Source organism: Akebia trifoliata, chromosome 12, assembly GCF_017979445.1.
Source record: "Akebia trifoliata isolate Shusen 1 chromosome 12, ASM1797944v1, whole genome shotgun sequence".
Taxonomy (NCBI): domain Eukaryota; kingdom Viridiplantae; phylum Streptophyta; class Magnoliopsida; order Ranunculales; family Lardizabalaceae; genus Akebia; species Akebia trifoliata.
The window spans coordinates 826944-851381 of NC_141386.1; the positions used below are offsets into that span (position 1 = coordinate 826944).

The following is a 24438-nucleotide window of genomic DNA, read 5'->3' on the forward strand; positions in this document are numbered from 1 at the left end:
TCTACCTCACTATCTACCCACGTGAGAAACGCTCCTTGAGATTTAAAGATACTTACTAGTTATAAGAGTGGGACAATAATTGAATACGACATTAGAGATTTATTGCTATTAGATTACAATCTCAATTGGTCCCCTTATTTTATTTTTTTCTCATTATGTTTCATAGTCCCTTCTTTTATAGCAGATATACTTATTTGGTAAGTTATGTATAATTTCATTATTTCATCTAGTCTTGAGAAATTTACTTTATGACTCTAATATAGGGGTTTTTTTATTTTAAAGATACCCTTGATTTTTCAGTAGAAAATTTAATCCAATTAGGGTCATTTTGGTTGCATGGGAATTTCATTTTCATGAAATGTCAAAACAAAAAGAAATTTCAAATTCATGGAAGAATGGGTAAGGTGGAAAATACAAGTTTTGTTGTTTGATTGTGTCTAGAAACGTACCCAAAATAAATAAATAAAATAAGAAAATAAAATAAAGAAAGAAAAAGAAAGTGCAAATGAGGTGTTTAGGGGGGAGGGGGGTAATGAGAAAAAGAAAACAAAAAAACAAAGTGAGAGAGACAAGGAGAAATTCACCAACGGTGGAGGGGGAGGGGGAGGGGGGGGGGGGGGTAATGAGAAAAAGAAAACAAAAAAACAAAGTGAGAGAGACAAGGAGAAATTCACCAACGGTGGAGGTAACGACAACGAAAATCGTCAATGACAATGACGGTGATGGTAGTGGAAGTAAGGATTAAGAGGACTTTTTTTATTTATTTAGAGATAATTTGAGGGTGAATTTCATTTTTCTATGGACACAAGTGAGAAAATGAAATATAACCTTTGCTCAATTTTTAAATGAGGGTAAATTTTCATCTTTCATGAAAAAAAAAAAACCAATTACACTATGGAACATGCAATTTTTCCATGAAAAATGAAAATCCACCATGTTTTCATGGGTAATCAAACACATCCTAAATAAATATTTTCTAACTACATGCCAAGTCAACTTAAGACATTTTAAAGTATCCAAAATACCGTTTCTCATATTTATTTCCTTAGGTTATTGTGATTCATTTTGACAATTTGTGGTGGCAAATGACGAACATATACCAATATGTTATGCAACAAATTACTACTATAAAACATATCAAAATTCTCTAAACCTAAAAATAAACCATATCACATGATCTTCACATTCTTTTGATCAGATAAACCCCCTCCCCCTCCCTAATCACAACCACCACCACGAAAAAAAAAAGATCGAATTATTGCAACCATCATAATTATTGTGTATAAATGCGAGAAACTTTATTAAGCATAATACTTATTATGCAGAGAAACAAAATAAATCAAATGAACACCAACATTTAAGTTGTTCAACAATATTGTATATGTTCCCAAGTAAATTTGATCTTCTTCATGCTATGAATCTATTAAGAATAGTACAAGAAAAATATCTAACTCAATCCCAACCCCAAGTACTAAAACCTCTTCCCCCCATACATTTCACGCTTTACAAGAATAAGTACCTAATTAGTGTAAAACCATCCCATCATCGCAATTTATAAAATCACAAAAGAGGAATTTACTTGAGAGTCACGATCTAGAACAATGGGCCGTTTTTATAAGAACGTTAGGTTTTAGGTTTTACGTGGCACATTTATATTGGTGTTCAAACACATTGGACTATGTGCACGACTAAATTAAAAACCGTAAGTGTTTTAAACTTTGACAAAAATGTGCCATATAGACATCTAATCTTTATCATAGAAACGGTGCCCCGTGGCACCGTCGGGCACCGTTTCGGAACCTAACTCTTTATTCTAACCGATTATGCCATCAGATTTTCATCAAGTCACAAGGATTACCCCAATTGCAAGATATAATGGATTAGTTTTGGCAAATTGGTAAATTCCAACCATAAAGATGTCAATTTCAATTGGGGGGTAGCATTGTAATTAACTACAACCATTAAGGTATTTTTCCAAATACGAGTTTTATAACTTTATACGACAAGATAAACGGATGTCCGCCCCAACTTTCCTGGCGCGTAAATATTTTATAGCTAAATAACGGCAATTATTTATTCCTAAGAATCGATCCAGTACAGATGACGATTCTATACGGTCAGATGAAAGATCGCCACGTGTCTAATTTTATTTAGAAAGTACACGTGGCCGATTTAGGCTAATGTATGAAAGTAAACCATGCGATATAGTGAATTCTATCGGTGCATTGGATCATTACTCGTACTTTATTTATCTTGACAAGTCAGAAAGGTCCGCCCATGTGGATAGAGTGTTCACGGTCCGAAACCGCTCCAAATATCGAGGCACAGACAAAAATATCTTCTATGTGACAAAATAGGCCTCAAACTGCCCTTTTGTAACGGTGCTCTGTGTTCTTTCCTTGTGAGGGTGTTTTTGACATTTCGACATTTTACAGACTGCGAATCTTAAACCAGAAGTTTTCTGTTTGATGGTATTGTAAGCTATAGATGGGAAGTGTGATGGAATACACGTGAAACTTAAATATAGTGAAAAATGTTTTTTACTAAGCGGACCCCAAAGATATGTATGTGTTATTTAAAAATCCATCCTGAAGTAGAGAAAACTCTCTTCACACCCTCTTTTATAGATTCTATTTTCAAGTGGAGCCACAAACATTTCATTAACAAAAGAGAAAATTACTAGGTTAAATATTTTAATATTTATAAAATAGAAACTATTTTTCTAAAAAGATACCAAAAAATAATTAAGTTACTGGACAGTCTAACGTTTTAGTAACTCGATGGATTTTCTGGCATTCTAAATGGAGGCTAAGTTGCTAGGGTGTTAAAGCAAACTATTAAAATGCTCGACAATCCAATGATTTAATCATTTAGAGGGTATTTTTGGTAAAATAATGTATTTTAACACATTAAAACATTGGATAGTCCAACGAGTTACTAAAACGTTGGATCATCCAACAACTTAATTTGTTTTTTGTAATTTTTTGAAAAAATAGATTCTTTATTGTAAATATTAAAAAAATTAACCCTTTTATGTAATTTTCCCTAAATCAAAATACACCTTTCCAAATGCATTTAATACCCAAACCCAAATTTAAAATATATAAAAAAAAAATCTAGAATAAAATCTTGATATATATATATCCTAGACAACATTTTAGATAAAGTTGTCTTGTATGCTTAAAAAGTTTCAGAATGGGCTGATTTCCTGTGGGGAAGATCTCTATAGTGAGTAGATCATCCTCACGAAAAATAAGCCAATTCTAAAACTTCTAACCCTATGAAAAGTGGTTACAAACTATTGATAAAAATTTGACAATTCACGATTTTTCAATTTATAAACTAGGATTACAAATTTCAGAATTAACTGATTTTTTTAAAGATGATTTTCTCACCATAAAGATAATCCTCACAAAAAATCAGCCCATTCTAAAACTTTTAGCCCGTACAAAACAAAATACTTTAGCTTGGGTGTCCTCACTCACACATTTGTGAGACTAATATTGGGACCGCAAGCACTGATCTACACGACATGTGCAATGGGTAATTCGAGAAGCATATGCAAATTCGAACTCAAGCAATGGTCATTCAGCCCCCGTGCCTGCAACCATATGTTTTGACCACTGGTGGTAAATCTTGATATTCTTGTAATATAGAAAGTTTGATGTCTCACCCAAGAAAAATATTCATTATGATTTTACACGTATCAATAAATTTTCATCAGCCTAAACTCGAAAAACCACATTTATTGATGTATTATAACATATTGCATTTAAGTACTCCCAAATATCATATACCAAATTATTAATGATCAATATGACTTTTTGTGTGCAAGTAGATGAAGATATTTGCCAAAATATTTATGATTTGGTAGATCAAAAGATTATGTCACAGATTTTAAGGGTGTTACATTAAGGGCATGTTTGGATTGACTTCTACAAGTACTTCTGACTCTTGCGGGGAGTCAGAAGTAGTTTATGTGCATTTAGACGGTTGAGTACTTCACAAAACTACTATACTTAAGAGTCAAAAAGAAGGTTTTTGGTAGAGCACCAATATAAGTACCTCTTAAAAACAAAATCTCAGGGAGCACTTGAACTCCGTCAAAACAACGACTTTGGGATAAGTATGCCCCTGATAAATTATATAAATTACACGCAATGTCCTGATCAAATCTTTCTACTCAACGCACATCATGACTGCTCTATTCAAACTTCCAACCCTCTCTCACACACACAGATTGAAAGACTTTTGAGTCTCTCTCGTTTGGAACCCTTGACAGAACCCTTAAGAACAAATCTCTTTCCCTCCGACGATTGCAACGGCTAGTTCTCCTCCTTAGATTCTCTCTCTCTCTTTCTATTGCGTGTTTGCAACAACAACAACATCATTTTTGGTGTGTGTGTGTGTGAGAGTGAGAGAGAGGAGACACAAATACCAAAAAGTCCTTATGGATGACGAAGTAGTTCAGAGAGTATTCGAAGGAGGACGAGAATACCTTCAACAACACTTTACTTTTTCCTCCACTTCTTCAATTCTTCAATCTCTCCCTCTCCATGTTGTAAGTTTAACTTCACCTCAATCTCTTTCTATTGGATTAAATAATTTATTCTTCTCAAATCGATTTCTCTGTTGTAAGGAGCACACAATTCATCCATTACCTTCGATTGCTTACGTTTTTGTTGTAATTAGGCACCTAAATCTTCGCCATCGAAAAGTCCCTCAAATATTTGAGAATTTTTATCAAAGGCTATAGTTATTATTTTTAATTTTTTTGCCTACTTTAATTTGTTATACTATAAGAGTTACGCGCCTGTTCAACGGTTTTAAATTTTGACAAATATTTCAAACATTTCGGTTAATTTTGGTCAATTATTAGTAAAAAATTTACTGCATTTTTACGATTGGAATTTTTGGGTTTCATTGATTGAAATTTGACATCAAAACAGACATTCAAAACCTTAGTTCAAGCTTACCTTTGATCTGAAGGGTGTATTTGATTTCCTACTTTGAAATTTTGCATTATAGAGTCCTGTTTTACATTTCAAGAACAATTTGGGATTTCGTATCCATTTTTGTGAACTTTCGGCCAATTTACTGCATTTTTACATTTGAAATTTCTCTCTGAAAATTGACGTCGAAGAGAAATCCAAAACATTGGTTGAAGCACGCACACTTTGATCAGAAAGTTGTGTTTTCTTGCTTACTTTGATTTTTGTATTACAAGTCTTGTTCAAAGGTCTTAAATTTCGTTAAAAATAATGTAATTTTTTAAAAGATTTTGTATCCATTTTTATGAAATTTGGGTACCTTCTGGCTTAGTCTTATAAATTTTATAGCATTTTAAGGTTTGAAATATCTATTGGAAATCAATGCCATAACAAAAATTTATGACCTAAGTAAGTCTTCCATCATATTTGCATAATTGTTTTGTTCACCTTTACGAGTCTCCTAATTATGGTTGGGTTGTGTTAGTGCAGTCCTTGGATCATGGGTATTATTTATTAGTAAAAGCTATTCAAGAACTCAGAGGAAAAAAAAGGGTCTTGTGACAGTTGGCATTGGTGGTCCTAGTGGCTCTTGTAAAACGAGGTATATGTAGATATATTTTAAAGTTCAATTGTTGATAGTTAGATAGAATATTTTTAGTATTTTTCTTGGGCATTATGAAATTTTAATTTTATGAAATTGAGTATTTTGCTGATTTGATGAAATAGTAACTAAGTTTGGATTAGGTATCTATTTCTTGGAGCTTTAGTTCATGAAAGTTTTATTAAAAAAATGTGAAAACTTTGTGGATTATACAAATGTTGTTTCTAGTTTCTACCCAAAATCATCGTTTTCAACCTCCCTGAAAATCCTATCTTATTCTTGAAATTTTGAGAATGAAGATGTTCTTTGAAACAACAAATATGATTGTAGTCATATTTTTATACAGGTTTTATTTTTCACATGTCTAATATTTAGGGGAGGTTCAACCAATTTTTTTATTTATAAAGAAAATAAATATATTTGAGTTTAAAATTATGTAATAATGTTTTTATTGAATAAAAACAGTAACTATTACTTTTTTGGAGTCTAAGTTGTTGAGTTATAATGTTAAAAATAATAATCATTACATATAAAGGCATTCTGGTCATTTTAACATAATCCATAATAGTTTATAAACATAAAACTCTGTCAGAAGTACTTCTGATGGTATTTCTCAGAACCTGTATCCAAACGTACAACATGTATTCAACTACTTCAAATAGTATTTCTGGGAGTACTTATATCATAAATACTTCTGAAAGTATTTATATTATAAGTACTTTTGACTCCTGTATCTATATGGGCCCTAAGTATTTTGTTCCATGGGATATCAATTTATTTTATAGAGATTACTTTTTGTTAGTTTCATAAGATGGGGGTATGGCATTGTGAGGTTTAACTATATTGAAAACGACGCTAGTTGCAAGTATATTTGTGGGCCTACACTACTGAAAAATATGTAATGAAGTCAATAGAGTTGGGTGTGGTGAGTGTATTGTCAACTTCAGAGGAGAATCTACAAATAGTAATTATGGAACAGGGTCTGTCCAATAAAATACTCTAGAGCTCAACTATATTCATTTTGTATACATTATAATTGATCTTATAAAAATAAATTCTTAGAACATTAAAATTTAAAAGATTTTAAAAATAATAATATCTCAAATAGTCCTATTGAGAAGATTTATTAGATAACAATAACGGAAAATGACTACAAATGTTACATTTTAAGAAATAGTAACTAAAACTAATTCCATTTGATGAAAGTTTAGATCATTTAAGGCCCACTTTCCAAACTGTTTTCCTTCCAAGGTTTTTATTTTAACTTAATGTATGATAAAATGCCCTTAAACGCATAAATCGCACTTGTGATATTTTGTAAAATATTCAAAATACCCTTAAACATATAATTTTCCTCCCAATGAATCCATGTATTTTTTTTTTTATATACCAAAAATACGTTTGTTTATTTTTTTTTATTTACTTGAGATTTTCTCGTTATTTTCATAAATGACACTAAATCAATAGTGAAAATCAAAGAGCTCAAAATTTGGCAAAGTTGATTCGACTCAATAAGATTGAGTACCTATATAATATCCATTAATCAAGAATATTTTAATATTCCTTTAGCATTTATGGATGAATTAGTAACTTGATATGCACAAGGGTCGAAAAAGTTCATAGAGGAAAACGTTTGGAAAATTGGGTATTAAAAGTTCAAAATTTCTGACATGGGACTGTTTGGTAAATACTTAAAAATTACAAACTATGTGGTCATTTTCCATAATAATAATAATAATAATAATAAAGAGTATATTTATATTTAATTCATTTCATCTTAATTATTAATGGAGGAATTAAAAGTTAGTTTCTTTTTCTAAATTTATGAATAATGATATATTTTATATGATACTCATTTTTTTTTGTTCTCATTCATTTATTTTCCTATCTTAATGGTTAACAGACGGAGGAGTGGATCCTCTATGGTGGGGTTTTCGTACGACCCTTTGTAACTCTTTTTCTACATTCCATAGAATACTACATTGAAAAGAAAATAACCACCAAAAATTCCCTTGGATTCATGGTTTGGATCAAATTTAATATATGATTAAAAATAGACGACCATTGAACTTCCAAATTTAAACGAATGAATTTCTTTACTTAAATAATGTGACACGCTTGATAATGCCATAAGGTACAGTAAAAAAAACACAAAAGAATATGCACTCACATGATGGATACTCAATAAGTGTTGGGTATTTCCAAGAGCAACTCCAACCCAACACTAAATAGTAATTCCAACCATGCTACCCATAGAGTCCTACCTATAAATTTTTAAATATTTTTTTTTATTTAATTTAAGGTGTAAATAAGTAAAAATTGGGGTGTCAATGTAAAAATTCTATGATTTTTAACCCATCTTCGTCTTCTTCACTAAGAAAACGCAAAACGAGTCGAGAGAGAGAGACTTGAGAATCAAAATCCATAATTCCGATCGGTGCATTAGAGCTCAATGAAAAATAAAAATAGAAATTTCTAATTTTTAGGATTTCAATTTAAAGAAAAATGGACACAACGGTTAGAAGCCTACTCTTCCTACACCAATGTTTAACAACTTACCTAGGCGACCGTAAGAAAGTTTTTCACTCAAAAAAATAGTAAATTGAGGGGAGTACCAATTTTTGATATCGAATCTGTCCAGACCCAATGTTTTTTAAAAGGAGTCGAAATTTTTAAAGTCTAATACCCATTTCGATAGTTAGGAGCTCATGGGTATAGAGAAGGGTACTGCGTCGTTGTTCGAAGGTCGTTTATGGTTCCGAGGATCTCGTAACCTGAATCGGAACCAATAAGATCCGGAACCTGGTTTTTAGATTATGGTTTAGGTAAATGAGGAACCGACCCAGAACCGACCCGTTGATGTGACATTCATGTGTGTGTTAAACACATGGCTCATTTCTACAAATAATCCTCGTTGTCACAGTCTCACTTAACAATGGCTGCCTCTTCACTGTTTCAGTTTTCTCCATCGTCTCTAATCCCCAAATCCATCAATCCAAACCCTAGAAATCAAAATCAGTCATTCCCCATTATTTCCTGCACATCTTCTTCTTCTTCTTCTTCCCCAGATTCCTCGAATTCTTCAATCCCCAAAATCTCACCAGCATCAACGGTCGCAAAACAACGTCGTCCAGCAGAACAGAACATCCGCGAAGAAGCTCGCCAAATCCACTCAACTCACCACCAAGGCTTCTCCGCCAAATACGTCCCCTTTAACGCAGATCCAACATCAACCGAGTCATACTCACTCGATGAAATCGTCTATCGCAGTAGATCAGGAGGTCTTCTCGATGTCCAACACGACATCGAAGCTCTCAAGAAATTCGACGGCCAATACTGGAAAAACCTATTCGACTCACGAGTTGGAAAGACAACTTGGCCGTACGGTTCAGGGGTTTGGAGTAAAAAAGAATGGGTTCTTCCCGAAATCGATGGAGATCACATCGTAAGCGCCTTCGAAGGTAATTCGAATCTTTTTTGGGCTGAAAGATTTGGTAAAGAAATATTAGGTATGAAAGATTTGTGGGTTAAACATTGTGGGATTAGTCATACTGGTAGTTTTAAGGATTTGGGCATGACTGTATTGGTTAGCCAAGTGAATCGGTTACGAAAACTGAAACGACCCGTTGTTGGTGTTGGGTGTGCTTCGACAGGGGACACCTCGGCCGCAGTTTCAGCTTATTGTGCCGCGGCGGGGATTCCTGCAATTGTGTTTCTTCCCGCTAATCGAATTTCGATGGCTCAATTAGTTCAACCTATCGCGAATGGTGCATTTGTTCTTAGTTTAGATACAGATTTCGATGGGTGTATGCAATTGATTCGAGAGGTAACGTCGGAGTTACCGATATATTTGGCGAATTCTTTGAATAGTTTGAGAATCGAAGGGCAAAAGACGGCTGCGATTGAGATTTTGCAGCAATGTGATTGGGAAGTACCCGATTGGGTTATTGTTCCAGGAGGGAATCTTGGAAATATTTATGCTTTTTATAAAGGGTTTCAAATGTGTAAAGAATTAGGGCTTGTCGATCGACTCCCTCGACTTGTTTGTGCTCAAGCCGCGAATGCCAATCCGCTTTATCTACATTATAAGTCGGGTTGGGCAAATTTTAAGCCGGTGAAGGCTAATACGACTTTTGCTTCGGCTATACAAATTGGAGATCCAGTTTCTATAGATAGAGCTGTGTTTGCTCTTCGGAATTCAGATGGGATTGTTGAAGAAGCGAGTGAGCAGGAACTAATGGATGCGATGACTCAGGCGGATCTCAATGGCATGTTTACATGTCCTCATACGGGTGTCGCTTTGGCTGCATTGATTAAGCTTAGGAATAGTGGGGTTATTGGGAAAACGGATCGGACGGTGGTGGTTAGTACGGCTCACGGGCTAAAGTTCACGCAAGCGAAGATTGATTACCACTCGAAGGAGATCGCCGACATGGCTTGTCGTTTTGCTAACCCACCCATGCAAGTGAAGGCAGATTTTGGATCAGTTATGGATGTGTTAAAGAAATATTTATTGAGTAAAGACGAGTAGTTGTAATCATATTATATGCATCTGTAAGTCTAGCTTATGCTCTGTTACTTCTTCTTAGGTAAAGTAAAGCTCTTGTTGTTTCAATTTTATTTATTTCTCTCTTTGGTTTCTCTCTTGTAGGATGTAAACGTTTGTAGGTTTAAAGGTTTGATAGATTGGAACCATCTTGTAGTGCCATCTATTATCTTTTAGGATTGTTGGAATCATAAAGCATTTTTTTGTTGGTGTATGAATCATTTTCATGAGTACACACTTCGTGTTTGCCTATGTTATAAGATGTGTTACATGTTTGAAGTATGTCTACAAAAGTGAATTTTTGTAGCTTTAGATTGTAGTTTCTCGTTGTTGAACCAGATGCTTTATTGACTATTTTTTTTTTTTTTTTTACAAGTGTAAAATTATATTGATAAAGAAGAAAAGGCGACTGAGATATCCCCCATACAAGGGAAAAAAAGAAGAAAAGAAGTACTATTTCCCTTTTAATCTGTAAGTTAAAGTCTCGAAAGGAAAAATAGTTTTCCATTAAATTTGAATCTTTTTAATAGCTTATGTTAGTGATTTTCATGTATTATTGACTTGAGATATCAAATCAAAATAGATGAAATGTCGCTACTGACATTTTTGTTGTAGTATGTTGCCCACAATTGTTGAAAGTGATTTGGGTATGCCATTCATACAGATTCTACATTTTCTTTGGCATAAATCCAATGTTAGAGGTCAAATTTTGATGTGCAATAAATGTTTTCTAGTACTCTAGCACTGATCAAAGGGTGCTAGTACTTAGATGTCCTATTGGTATTACTAAAACATATGCTAGTACTTAAATGTTCTATTGGTAATTTTTTTTGGCTCATTTTGGATAATGAAGAAATGTGTTATTCTTCGAAGGATTTCGTCAAGTTCCAGAGACATTTTCTAATCTCTGAACCCAAAGGTTCATTATTTTTCAGCTCATGTCATCATCTTCTTTGCAACTAGTGTGTTTGGCTTGGTTCATTGCAGGTTTCAGCTGAGAGTGAGTGGAGAGTTTTACAAAGCAGCCATAAGACATGAGATTTGGATATACTCTTCCGCGAAAAGCCATCAAGCAACGCCACAAATGACCCCCAAAAGGAATTAGGGAAATAATTTTAAATTGTTCCTTTTTTTTTTTCTTTAGTGTATCGTAGATTATTAATTTTTCTTGCCCTTTCCGGAGTTGCATATGTTCGTTGTTTTTGTTCTTTTTTCCCTTGGATAAATCCATTTCCCTCATAACATTTCTCAAAAACAATTGAAATAGTGCCATTTGTTTTGGGAGCCTTCATCTTTGTTTTGTTGGTTTGGATATTGCTTTGGATGATCCTTAATTTTTTCACAATTAAGTGGCTTGATCTGCAGACATTGTTTAGTATTTCCATTTTGTTAAGCTGACCTTTAATTTTCTTTATTTATTAATCGTGTACAAAAAGATTCAATTGGGAGATTGTGAACTGTATGCACAAGTGATGCTAGTGAACAATGGAAATGTGTATCACATGCTAGAGAGTAGAGACAAATTTAACAACAAAATTAAATACATTTTGTTAATCGGAGCACTAAAATGGCGTAAAACTTTACAAGTTTTGCTGAATCTTACAAGCTTGTTTTTCGTCGACTGATGACACAATCCCATTCAATGAACTTACAATAATACTTAAGAGAGTTGAATGGATTCTACTCGTGTTGCACCCCTCTCTTTTTAAGGCTTAGGTCCATAACTCAGTTAGTTTGACATATTTCAAAGCAACTTTGAGGTTATGGGTTCAAGTTCAAGTTATCCATAAAAAACGAGTAAAGCAGGATAAAATGATTAAATGAAATTACAGTAATATTTATTTATTATTATAATTTTTTTGTGTAGGAATACTATATAAAGTAAGATGCAATAGTATTTTTGTAATTTAAAAAAATGAACTAATATTAATTTTAATATAGAATACCCACTTATGGAATTCATACTAACTTACAGAACATAGGACTATTGATCACAATGAAGATGTGGCTCTAGAAATAATTAAATAAAGAAATTCGATTGGTTGTTTCCTATTATTTCTTTCTATATAGTCGGTAATGGTGTGTTTGGATTGAGAGAAATGGAGAGAAAAGATAAGAAAAAGTGAATTTTTCTCCATTTCTCTTGTTTGGATTGTTAAGTGAGGAAAGAAAATAAAAATAATGGCAAGAAATAGAGTGAAAAACAGTCAGTTTGTCCTCTCCTTTTTTCTCTCCAAACCAGAGTGAGAAGAAATGCTCATGACTAATAAAAAGTCTAAAAATTATAACTCTACTCTTTTTTTTTTTCTCTCAAAACTTATGTTTTTCTACGGTTAACAAGATGGAAAAAACTGGATTTTTTCTCATTATCTTTTAATGAGTTTATTTTCTCTTTATTTATCTCAATCCAAACAAAGCCTAAGTTTTAGGGGATAACTTGATAGTTCATTTAGTAAATTTTTTATTTCTTAATGATCCCTCATTATTGTAGAGTTCACCACTTTTATTGTTGAGTTCGACATTTTTTATTGTTCAATTTGATAATAACAATTTATAAACTTGATACGGGTAAAATTCACTTGTTTTCGTTTTTTTTTATTACTAAAATATACGGAAAGATCGACTAAAAACTTGACATAACGATTTGTTTCAATGATTTCAAATAAAAAAAATCATCCTTGATTGATTTTCATAAAAAAATGAAGCAAAAAAAAAATCCTAATTTTTTGACATGTCTTTAAAATATTAAAAAAAAAATCATTGAAAATGACTCATTTTTCCTTTTCAAATTTTGTTAAAAATCTAATCTTTTTGGATGAAAATGATGGGTTCAAATGGTTAGAGTACATTCAACATTTCAATCGTGAGAAATGTGTACTACAAGAGAAGCCCTAAAATTAAGAGACTAATTAGAAAAAAAATTCCTCCACTAAAATTTTTAAAGTAATTTTTCCTAATTTATTTGATTTGGATTTTTCGAACCAAATAATTTTTTTTTTCTGGATTGCTGATTTTTTGATGTGACATATGACACTTGTAGACACCTTATCGTTTTAAAATTCGTATGAGACCGAGACGTATCCCCCAAGTCAATTCGGTATCGAAGCTGAACGAGATCATCTCACAAGTCATTTTTTTGACCGAGATTTAATACCTCACCTTCAATTTTTTTTATTTTTTGAACGAGATGTCTCAAAACGTATAGGAAAACTCGTCCGACACGGCTTGGTATCGGGTCTGGACGAGACGTGACACCTAGTTTTAAAACCGTAAGTCATCATGGGTCATTATAACAAGCTGTAAAAGAAAGTACCTCCCAAGAGAAACCCTAAAACCCTATTTTAAGCCGTTTTACAGATAGAAGCTCTCTCTGTCATCTTGCAGTGTTCTTCGTTCTCCCAACACAAGAGAGAGAATGGTTTGGTTTCAATGCGAAGACTGTGGAGAGGACTTGAAGAAGCCAAAGCTGCTAAACCATTTCAGGGTTTGCTCTGCAAACAGGGTAAGATTTTTTTTTTCTCTTATACTCTAATTAGGGTTTTAGCAGATTTCTTAACAATAAAAACCTCTTTCGACAGTTCTGATTTTATTTTAACTCCAATTAGGGTTTATGATTCTAGTTCATTTATTTTTTTCTCTAATTTTATTTGATGTAGTTATCTTGCATCGATTGTGGAGAAACATTTGGGCAACAAAATGTTCAAGGTCACACCCAATGCATCACTGAAGCGGTTCGTTACTTAATCCTTTTCTCCAATTTTTTTTTCCCTTAATCTCCACTGTTTGACCACTTCGTAGTCAAATTCGAATTGTTGATCCATCCTTGCCTACACTAGGAGGAAAGAAAATTTTCCTTGAAAATCTTAGGGTTTTTTTGATCAAAATCACAATTTTTGCCGAAAATTCATAAAATTCTCCGAATAATGGACTAGGTCTGGCTGATTAAATCCATGAATTGATTAAGAGAGCTGCTATTGGCATCTCAACATTAACTTATTACTCCCCCAATTAAAAATAAAGTAAATAAGTGAATGGTTGAGAATAATAAACGTTGAGCTACTATTGGCACCTCAACTTTAACTTATTACTCCCCTAATTAAAAATAAAGAAAATAAGTGAATAGTCGCGAATAATAAAAGTTGGTATGCAAATAGAAGGTCTCTCTCTTTCTTTGGCTAGATTTTTATATTTTGGGTTTATGATGTAGAATTGTGAACGTTACCCTAGGATGACAAATTTGAGACCAGACTGAATTAATATAAGCAATGTAAACATAAACCATGGGCTCGTACATTCATAGATATGCAAGAGAATTCAACCGATAATAGTTTTAAGTTTTGTCACAGTCCCACCATAATAGCAATTCAAGTACTAACAATAATTTCCAACAGAAGTCAACTCTTCCTATATCCTAGGGTTTCAGTTAGGTGCTCAAAATAGATTTCTAATTTCAATTTCAATGCAAAAATAGTCAAATAAGTAATGTTAATTTGTTGGACAAGTTAAAAAGGTTTGGAGAAGTTGTAGGTTAAAAAACGTAGGTGATTAGGTTTTGGGTGGTTAAGGTTTTGGACAACGAGTAGGGCTTGAAAAAAAAGGTTTAAGGTGGTTTGGAACAATGTTGTTTGAGTAGGGAAGGGTTTGATTGGGTTTTTATGGGTAATTAGGGTTGGGTTTTAATGGATGAAGGAATTTTGATGGGATTTTGGATTATAAAATGGATTGGCTAGGTTTTATGGATAGTTTAAAGGTTCAAAAAAGAAAATTAGTAGAGAAAGTGGGAAAGATGTTAAGAAAACTGTAAATACCCACCTCAATGAGAAAAAAAAAATGTTATCCTGGACTCACTCTAAAATGGCCTTAAACCACACCCATTATTGGGAAGATCAAAGTTTAATCTCTATTTTTTCATCATTAGAGAAAATTACAATAATAAACTTGTACTTATAATGTTCTCTAAACCCTAAATCTAATCTCGACCGTCTAACTAATATAATAAGATCCAATGATTGTAAATTAAATTTAAACAACTTAAATAAAATAAAATCAGAAATACCATCTATGTCCCAATTACATAACTTTATTTCCCTTGAATTTTCAGCATATGATAACTCATTGTAAAGTTATAAAATTGCCCCTAAACATCTATACTAACACCATAAACTAATAAAACATGAAAATAACTTGAAATACTCATCCTAAACACCAAAATAGACTCTCCTAAACTTAAACTAAAGAAAAACAGGAGATATAATGACTTAATGAGAAGGGTCCATGAAATGGTGCTTGTCCTTAAATTTCACATCCATATTCCGTCCATTCACAACGGTTCTGAATGTCTTTTCCTCACTGTGAAGGGTATGCTCGTGATGTCATCATTAGTTTAGGATTTTATATGAGCCTAATCATAATTGTAAACAACTGCTTAAATTGTTTGCACGAGTGTTATAATGTTGAGATTATAATTTGATCCCAACCTTTCTAATATTTGAATAGTGTGTTCTAATCTTTAATTTGGGTGTGATAAATAATTTAAGAAATCGGGGTGTGATACGTAAAAGTCAAGATGCCAATAACAACTCCATTGATTAATCGTTGGCTATGGTAAAAATTTTACACTCTCTCTGAATTTTATTTTTGTCAGCAGTCAAATATCAAGAATGAGATAGGGTTTTAATTTAAGGGATGTTGAAGATGAAGGGTTTTTGTTTTATAAAAAAAGAAAAACAGATTCATCATTTGTCCTTCCCCACAAATTTCCAACTTTCTTTTGCTAAACTTTCCCGAATTTATCCAAATTGAACCTCCTGTCGAATTAATACCAAATCCAAACTTGGTTTCTAATTATGTGTATGATTGTATATGGAAAATAGGTGGGAAAATGATTTCCCCTGGAAAATACAATTTTCATGTCTAGTTATACATTTTCCCTGAAATTCAATTTCCCGCCTAAAGTGATTTTCCACTTTGTGAGGGAAAATGTTTTCATATCCCACCCCCTGGGACAATGATTTTCCCTTTTCCTAATGTTATTCTCTCGTGATTACCCGCACCTCCAGAACTAAATACCAAATTTTGTTTAGATATTTTCCTAGGTGCAATCAAACTATGGAATTCATTTTCCCGAGGAATTCATATTCCCTTGAAAATACCTCCTACAAACCCTTAGTTCAGATTTTTTTTTTCCATATTGAACATGCCTTTTCTTAAGATCTTAAGTGGTTACGCTTATCTGAATGGATGTAGAATCTTATTTTCAGGAGAAATATGGTCCGAAAGGTCAAGGGAAAATTTCGAAGCACACACCAGCTAAAATTACCAATGATTCAAAGCAAAAACCCGAAATTGATATAAATGTTGGGTTATCTTCACATGCCCCCTGGTTTTGTAGGTAAGTTCTTATTTTACTGGTTTAATCTCTATATAGTATTTTTATAATTTTGTACACATTATATTTAGTACATCGACACACAACATCGATTAGCCACACTTAGTCATATTTTAATAGTAAATTTCTGTATTTTTTTTTAACTTTGAAAACGTAAAAGGTTGAAGTTTTGATCTTATATGTTCTTTTACAGTTGATTTAGAACTTTTACTGATTCCTAGCATTGATGGCTATAGATCCCAGTATTTATCTGCTACATTGCAGAAGCAAGGTGACTGCCAAAAAAAATGTCTTAGCCCAGCCTGTATAAATTGATCCTTTGTATGTAAATATATGGATGGTTGGCATGTTTTCATAAAATTCCACTGAAGTTGTCAGTATTTTGGGTGGAATCTCTGTTTAAGGAATCACTAAAATAAAATATAATGAAATTTCAACATACTTTTTCAAAAACATTGGAGACAAAAATTGGCTTAGACCAGGATTTCGTCCTGAGCTGAACCCTATGTCGAAGTCAAATTTAAAATCTTGGTGGGAAGCATGCTTGGAATTCCCAGCCGCCCCCCCCCCCCCCCCCCCCCCAAACACACACACACACACACACACAATCACAAAAAGTACAAGAAAGAAGAAATGGGCAGAGTAGTAAAAGAAGGGAACAAAAACCAAAAATGAGATCATGACATTGTTACTTTGTTAACTCATTATTGACCAAAATAAGGGAGAAAAAATTATATGGAAATTTGGAATTACTGAATTGTTTAATGTTAGAATGTTAGATATAATTTGCTTTCTCTTGTAAACTTGCATTACTACAGCCTCTGCAATACAAGCGCTACGAGTAGGCAAACCTTGCTAGGTCACGCTGAAGGAAAGAAACACAGGGCAAAAGCTCGAGCTTTTCATGCTTCGAAGCAACCAAAACAGACAGAAGAATCAAATGCAAACGCCAATGATGTGACCATTGATCCTCCAAAAGGTGAATCAATTGGACATAATAAAGATGTAGAGGAACCAACAGCACAAGATTTGTTGAAACCCACCGTTCTCCATAATGTCTCAGAAGCAGAAAATGGAAATTTATCGTCAAAGAAAAAGAGAAAACTTCATACATCTGATGATGGAAATGCTGGAAAAAAGGAGGGTACTGATGGTTCAGGTGATTTAAACAATGGCGAAGTGATTCAAGCAAAAAGAGCCAAAGCAGAGAAAACCAAATGTGTTGATGCACCGAAAGAAGATGACACGGATTCAAATGACTCGAAGGAAGTTAAGAATAAGAAAATTAAGTGGAAGAAGATGATAACTTCAGTCCTAAAATCGGTATGTTCTTTCAAACAAGACTGCTTCTGAATCTCTATGAAATCCTATCATTTTGTTATATTATATGCATGGAACTCTGGTTCTTTTTTATCTTATATCTGATTCACCATATCTGATTCACTGAAGAGGAAACAATGCTGTCAGGGTATTACATTATTAACTATTTTTTTTTTCTTTTTTTGAGTCACAATCCAGAACAGTGCCCCGTTCCTGTAGCAACATACGGTGCCCATGTGGCGTGTTTGATTGGATTTAAAACATATAGGGTTGCATCGTGTCTGATTGTTTTAAACACCAACCAAATATTGCCACATACACACCATTCTTATTCTATAGGAATGGGACACCACACTGGATCCTGATTCTTTTTTATTTTGTAAATATCCACTTATTTACATCTTGTTGTATCTAAAGCAGGATCCAGATGGAGCTCTGAAAATGAGAAAATTGCAAAAGCTTATTCTGAAGATCCTCCAGGAATTGGGCCTCTCTGGAGATGAGGCCCAACTCATGGACACACTCATGTACAAGGTATATTTATTAAGGAAGGCTCAAATCTGAGTATAGCTGTTGTTGCAAAATTATACCTTGTAATGTTTCTCTATGGTGCAGATTAATTCAAGCTCCAGATTCACACTTGATGGCAAGCTTGTTCGGTTGGTGGCGAAAAGTTGAGTCTGATCAAATTGTCACCAATTAAATCTTATTAAATTTGCTGAGAGTATTCATTATTTATCTGTTCGATTGACAATTTCACAGATCACAATTTTGCATCAGGACCAATTTCTTTTTCTTTTTTGGTTTTTGGAGGAAATATTGATCATTTTGAATTGATTCTCAAAAGTGACTTGTAGCCAAGTGTGTGTTTCACCAATATTGAAAGTTAATATAAGAAATTGGACTGTTTAGAGAGATCTACCGTGTGTTTTTCTTTTTTTTTTATATTATATAGTCAGGCTTGGAAATCAGGCTGCCTAAAATCATATGGCTTGGTTGTTATGGAAGTTTGACGAATTTTCAAAATAGTAATGTAATTTATTGCTTTTAGGATCTATATTGGATTAGTTCATTTCTGCGACAAATAAGCGGCAATGGGTAACAAAATCCGTCAGTATTAACCCCACAAGACAATTTTAATAGTGTCTTAGTTGCCCCTACTATTCCTCCATGTCACTGTCTAAACTCATATCTTCTATTATTTTAAATCCATCACTACTAATTGACGTGCTAAACTGTACATGATTGACGTGGCAAGTGCATAGCATCATAGATCTTTTTCTTCAGGATACACAAAAAAAAGATCTACGGTTCTGTGCACTTGCCATGTTAATCACGTACGCTTTAACAGGCCATTTTATCATTGATCTTTCTTCATATCTTTCCACATTCTTTTGAATCTTGTTTTGGCTCTTCCAGGATTTTCAATTGGAATATTTATTCTAAGTTGGGCTGTCATCAATCTTTATTATTAGCCAACTTTCTCTTACTTTTATCATCTAAATGTTTGGATTATTACCAGCAGCAATCATCAATGGTCAAGTGCCTCCATTGTTAAACTTTCATTAATGCGAATCAAAGTCCTCCCCATATAACTTTTCAGAAGCAAGAAAAAGATTTTGTATGGAAATTGGTGTTTTTAAGTGATTTCTCTATAATTTGATCCGCAAGTTACTCACTCAAGATCTGATAAATTACAGTAAGATAGTAATTTTCATCATATACAGTTCAGAGTCATGTATGTATATTACAACAATCCAATATTTTTATCGGACTGCCTCGAACGTTTTCGCCACATCATTATTCTCCCAACAATACCGGATGAGAAGTAACTCTTAACATCATCCCTAACTTCTTCAGGAGGAGAATATAATAACAATTACTGTAATAAACAGCACAATCGAACATGTCAATGCCTGAAACAGCCATTCCATACCATTGATTAGTATAGATGTTGAGATTATTCAACAAGATTAGTTTAAGTGATTAGGAACAAAACTAAGGTGATCATCTCTTATATGCTGAGCTAAATAAGTAAAACATTTGGTAGTCAAAGGGATATGTAATCTTTAGATGAGTGTCTTCATATTTATGTGCATCTGAGAGAATGAGGAGCACTCACAGCAATAGCAGAGGCAGCAAGGCCAGCCCGCTCCCTTGGATCCTTGCGGTAGTAGTTTCCGAAATAGAGAATTGTAGCGTAGTACCACATCAATGGAAACACGAATCCTAATAGAAAACTGCAGAGGATGTGCAACCATATGAGAGAGAGAGAGAGAGAGAGAGTAGGGGTGGCATTTCCAACACGACCAGTGAACACAACTCTAAAACAACACAAAGTTAATGGGTCTAGGTTGAGCCTAATCATGTTCTAACCTGTTAATTAAGACGGGCCATGTTCCGATAGGGGACATCAACGTGTCTAACCCGTTTATTTATCATGTCACTAACGTGTTGTCTTGACACACATACAACCCGATCCATGTATAATCCATTTAATGGTTTTGGTATAGTTTTTAGGTGATGAAACTTGATTATGTTTTGCGTTACTTAATATGTGTTAATGGTAGGTTAGTAGCTACGAGTTATAATCATGTTTGGGTCATAATTGTGTTCGAGTTATAAACATATTAGTATTTGAATTGTGATCGGGTTATAAACATATTGGTATTTGAGTTGTGATCGTATCATGTTCATGGGCTGTATATGTCAACCTGAACATGAACAACCCAACATGTTTACTAAACCAGATACACAAATTTCGTGCTACCTGTTTAAAGGGGTCAGGTTTGGATTTAAGGTTTTGACGCGATTACTAAATGGGTGTGCTAAGGTTGAGAAAATTTTCAGAATACCCTTACTTCAACATGACCGAACCCATTGACACCAGAGAGAGAGAAAGAGTACTCACGAAAACCATCCTATTCCACAACCAAAGCACGGAAGGGGTTTGTCGAACAATCCCTGATGGTAGTCCTCTGCGTCCCTGATCAGTGTATATTTCCCTTTTTCGTGTTCCATGGTATCGATAGCTTCCCCTGCATTCAACATTAACACTCTCAACCATATGTCCAAATGTAGAGTTCATGAAACAAAGGGCGAGTCTATGGTACTACTACTCATCTTCTACAACAAAATAAAGCATTCTGAGTTGGCTTTCATTACTAGAACATTCGATTCTAAATGTTCCATGAAAAAGAGATTATTACTCGGAGCTCATCATGGTAACAGATGACATAATATGACGCTCCATCTACCTAAATATCTAAATCAGTGTCTCATATCATCATCATCGAGACCTTATCCCCAAGACCTGGGGTTGGCTGAATGAATCCTCTATCCAGAGCTACATCCTCTACCATTGAAAGTGTGTACATATCCACTTTCACTACCTCAATCCATTTTTTGTTGTTGTTGTGAGGTGCTGAACTAGTTGGACTGGGTTTTGAAGACAACCTAAGAAAGGTACTCAAGCAGGCCACATTGCAATTATAGGATTCATATAAATAAAACAGAGCAGTTCCATCACCACATTTTACTTCTTCTCCCCCAAGATATAAAGAACAATCTTAGTGAAGAAGAAAATACTAAGTATGGAGACTATATGCCAAACTTCTAAATAGATTCTATTAAATTTCATTAATTCACGTAAAGTGTCAAAATTTAGGTAAAAACACAACAGGAGAAATGGAAGCTCCCTTGGATCATAAGAAAAGCTGTTAATCCAAAACAAAAGCTTAAAAGTTACAGGAGAGGTGAACAACCAATTAATAACACTATAAAGGATAACTACCTTTGGACACTGAAAGATATCGAGCGGATGGCCTCAAAAGATCAAGGTGCTTATCTGAAACTGATTTCACCAACTCAAGGCCATTTCTCAAACTCGTCATCTCCTCAACATTCACATCTGTCACACCAAGAATGCCGCATTTATAATCATTATGAAAGTAAATGTGTACTATTTAAATGTCTTATGTGTGTTAATTCATTTTATGAAGGCATTTGTTAGCCTTTTGTGCAACCTCAAATGTGAGGGTTTGTCAGGTCTCAGAAAGTGAAATTATAATTCTTCAAAGTTGTCCGTCCTTTGCTTAAATCCAACTTTTATGCCACTTAATTATGAAAAAATAGAAGTAAAACATTTTTTGAATAAATAAAGAGAGATTCTATTGCCACACCAACTTTTTGCTAATGCCATCCCAATTCATATGTAAATCACCAAAGAATTAGCACACATCTTGGGGTGGTGTCAACAAAAGTTGGTGTGGCAATAGAAGTTCTCTAAATATAATAGCTACATTTGGCACATGAAAATGTGTCGAATATTAGAATGTCTAGTCATCTAGACGTGTAGAGATTCGAGTAGGTTAGGATTAGAAGAGAAAAGAAACATGGTTGAAACTTAATACTGAGAAGATTTCAAAAAAATAAAAAAAATCTAAGCTTGGTGTAATGTATGAAAGATAAAAACTTCAGTTGAAAGAGATGGATGTGTGATATGCAACAATTATAAAGTTGAAATAAATAAACATATAAATCGAGGAAAGTCAAGTACTCTGATCCATTTTTATTATGGTTGATGTTACAGTATGTTGAGATCCTCAGTTCTTCGGGCAGCCTCCAAATCACCTGCTTCAAATAACATGAACGTCACTAACCATTACAATTTCAATAGAAACTCAAATTAACAACCAACCAACTCCCCCCCGCAACGCCTCCCCACCCCACATTTTCCCTCCTCGATCAAATAAATAGTGGTCACATATGATGCACCATACCATTGATATATGACGGCACAATGAATGAGATGCCTCACAGAATCTAGATCGTACATTTGACACACCAACTAGTTAATTAAACTGTTTGATGAATGGGTAACCTGTCACATGTGGCATATACTCAAAAAACTCGTTTACTAGAAACCTAATGGAAGATCTTAACAAACAAAGGAACTTGGACAGGTTAGGAAAAAAAATACACACTTGGGGGGAAGGGAAAAAAAAAAACACCCAAAATGTCAGAATGGCAAAGTGATCTAGAGTGTAATTTTCAAGAAATTAATATAGCAGTAAAGATTGACAGTCCATGGAAACAGTTTAAAATTTTGATTACAAGATAAATTGTCTGAATTCTTCATAATTAAGAAAAAAAAAAAATGCCAGAAAGTCATCCAAATCCAAAAACTAGAAAAATAAAAAAGATTAATCTGTCGGCATTGGCAACTTCTTTTAAATGAGATCCATCAAAACCCATAAAGTGAAAATCTCCCAACCACAAAAAAATTTAAAATAAAAATTCACAATTGAGAACAAAAGGACCCAAAAGGGGAAGAAAAATACAATTAATACAAATTCTCCCTACAATAGTTCAAAAGGAAGGAAAACTCCACATACCCAAATTAATTCAACCCAATTCCACCAAAACCCATTCGCCAAAAAACAAAATTTTATTAAAAAAAATAAAAAAAAATAAGAACAATCCCGAAGAGAGTAATAAACAAACACTCTGCCGACAAAAAATTAGAAAACAGAACAGAACAGAAAAATTCCACAAAACCAAATCAAGTCAAAACAATTGCACCAAAACTCAATTTCTGAAACAAAAAATCAAAATTATCCTAAAATTACTTAAAACAAAACAATCATAAATTTCAAATAACATTAATAAAACAATATCTATTAATGAAATAAGCACAGTAGAAGAAAACGGACTAACCAGTTAGAGCTGAACCAAAATCGAATTTTCTCTCTTTTCTGCAAATTTTGAGAATTACAAAAGAGAGAGAAAGATAGGTTCGTTTCTTTTCATTTATCGCTAACGCCCTTCGCCTTAACAATGAGACTTCTCTCTGTGTGTCAATTTTCTACGCTTTCAAACTAGGACAACCGGCCATAGCCGGTATCATAGTTTAACAAGAATACTAGATCTTGTGCTACAGGGAATCAAATAATATATCCAACTCCACCTCTCCTATAAACGCCACTTGGCTAACTAGTCAGGCCCACTGACCAAAACTGTGTGGCCCCATAGTTTTAAATCTCGTCCATGACCTAGACAACTCGTCTAATACATCTCGTTATCGTCCACCAACAAAACAAATAAACAAGTCAAAAGTATCGGACAAAGATACAAAATCATAGTTCATTTTTCTCATTGTTGAACGAGACGTATCAGAAAACTGGTCCTGTTCATGGACAAGACGAGACGTTAAAACGAGTTTTAAAATCATTTTTATCCCACCCTTCATTAATCTACGAACAAGAAATTATATCACTTCATATTTGTTTTTATTTGAGTTTTTCACAAAATGAAATAAATAGATATAAAATCAGATCAATTCTCGAAATGCCTTATTTGATATTCCTTAATATTCTAGTTATTTATGTAACGTGAGAACTAGATTAATTTTTTATTTTTATTTTTGAAAATTCTATAAGGTCACTTCGTGCTTTTTTCTCAAGTAGATTTCGAGAACTTCATTTGAGTTCAAATCCTATTGAAATGTCTAATAGAGCTTAAAAATTATTGAACCTAAAAATTAAATTGATTCCTCAAATATGTTTCCAGATACTCCTCGATGTCGTGCCAA

General features: G+C 33.5%; 3 protein-coding genes across 8 annotated transcripts; 2 read left to right on the top strand and 1 right to left on the bottom strand.

The window, feature by feature from the left end:
- Window positions 1–8495: 8495 nt before the first annotated feature.
- On the top strand, window positions 8496–10356 carry LOC147388465 (threonine synthase, chloroplastic-like). Of its 2 annotated transcripts, XM_086419067.1 has the most exons (2): window positions 8496–9053; window positions 9246–10356. In XM_086419067.1, the coding sequence occupies exons 1-2, from the start codon at window positions 8528–8530 to the stop codon at window positions 10121–10123; spliced, it is 1404 nt and encodes a 467-aa protein (XP_086275193.1). In that variant the 5' UTR covers window positions 8496–8527; the 3' UTR covers window positions 10124–10356. The 2 variants fall into 2 exon arrangements, with proteins under 2 accessions (XP_086275193.1, XP_086275192.1); XM_086419066.1 differs by having other exon boundaries at window positions 8496–10356.
- Window positions 10357–13416: 3060 nt separating this feature from the next.
- On the top strand, window positions 13417–18761 carry LOC147388466 (zinc ion binding protein). Of its 2 annotated transcripts, none has more exons than XM_086418136.1 (6): window positions 13417–13640; window positions 13795–13869; window positions 16399–16529; window positions 17345–17849; window positions 18264–18380; window positions 18462–18761. In XM_086418136.1, the coding sequence occupies exons 1-6, from the start codon at window positions 13554–13556 to the stop codon at window positions 18522–18524; spliced, it is 978 nt and encodes a 325-aa protein (XP_086274262.1). In that variant the 5' UTR covers window positions 13417–13553; the 3' UTR covers window positions 18525–18761. The 2 variants fall into 2 exon arrangements, with proteins under 2 accessions (XP_086274262.1, XP_086274263.1); XM_086418137.1 differs by having other exon boundaries at window positions 13419–13640; window positions 18267–18380.
- Window positions 18762–19373: 612 nt separating this feature from the next.
- LOC147388467 (uncharacterized) lies at window positions 19374–23718 on the bottom strand. Of its 4 annotated transcripts, XM_086418139.1 has the most exons (7): window positions 23565–23710; window positions 22628–22728; window positions 22405–22478; window positions 21640–21756; window positions 20758–20884; window positions 19969–20086; window positions 19374–19762 (listed from the first exon to the last, which is right to left on the bottom strand). In XM_086418139.1, the coding sequence occupies exons 3-7, from the start codon at window positions 22412–22414 to the stop codon at window positions 19703–19705; spliced, it is 432 nt and encodes a 143-aa protein (XP_086274265.1). In that variant the 5' UTR covers window positions 22415–22478; window positions 22628–22728; window positions 23565–23710; the 3' UTR covers window positions 19374–19702. The 4 variants fall into 4 exon arrangements, with proteins under 4 accessions (XP_086274265.1, XP_086274267.1, XP_086274264.1 ...); XM_086418141.1 differs by lacking the exon at window positions 22628–22728 and having other exon boundaries at window positions 19374–19728; window positions 23565–23718; XM_086418138.1 differs by lacking the exon at window positions 22628–22728 and having other exon boundaries at window positions 23565–23717.
- Window positions 23719–24438: the final 720 nt, after the last annotated feature.

Bases quoted from the DNA above. Each gene is read 5' to 3' on its own strand.
- LOC147388465 (XM_086419066.1), top strand. From the start codon at position 8,528: ATGGCTGCCTCTTCACTGTTTCAGTTTTCTCCATCGTCTCTAATCCCC.
- LOC147388466 (XM_086418136.1), top strand. From the start codon at position 13,554: ATGGTTTGGTTTCAATGCGAAGACTGTGGAGAGGACTTGAAGAAGCCA. The intron at 13,641-13,794 runs GTAAGATTTTTT...TATTTGATGTAG, and splicing joins GGGTTTGCTCTGCAAACAGG to TTATCTTGCATCGATTGTGG. The intron at 18,381-18,461 runs GTATATTTATTA...TCTATGGTGCAG, and splicing joins TGGACACACTCATGTACAAG to ATTAATTCAAGCTCCAGATT.
- LOC147388467 (XM_086418138.1), bottom strand. The intron at 20,885-21,639 runs GTAGTTATCCTT...TGTTGAATGCAG, and splicing joins ATATCTTTCAGTGTCCAAAG to GGGAAGCTATCGATACCATG. The intron at 19,763-19,968 runs GTGAGTGCTCCT...TGGCTGTTTCAG, and splicing joins TTGCTGCCTCTGCTATTGCT to GCATTGACATGTTCGATTGT.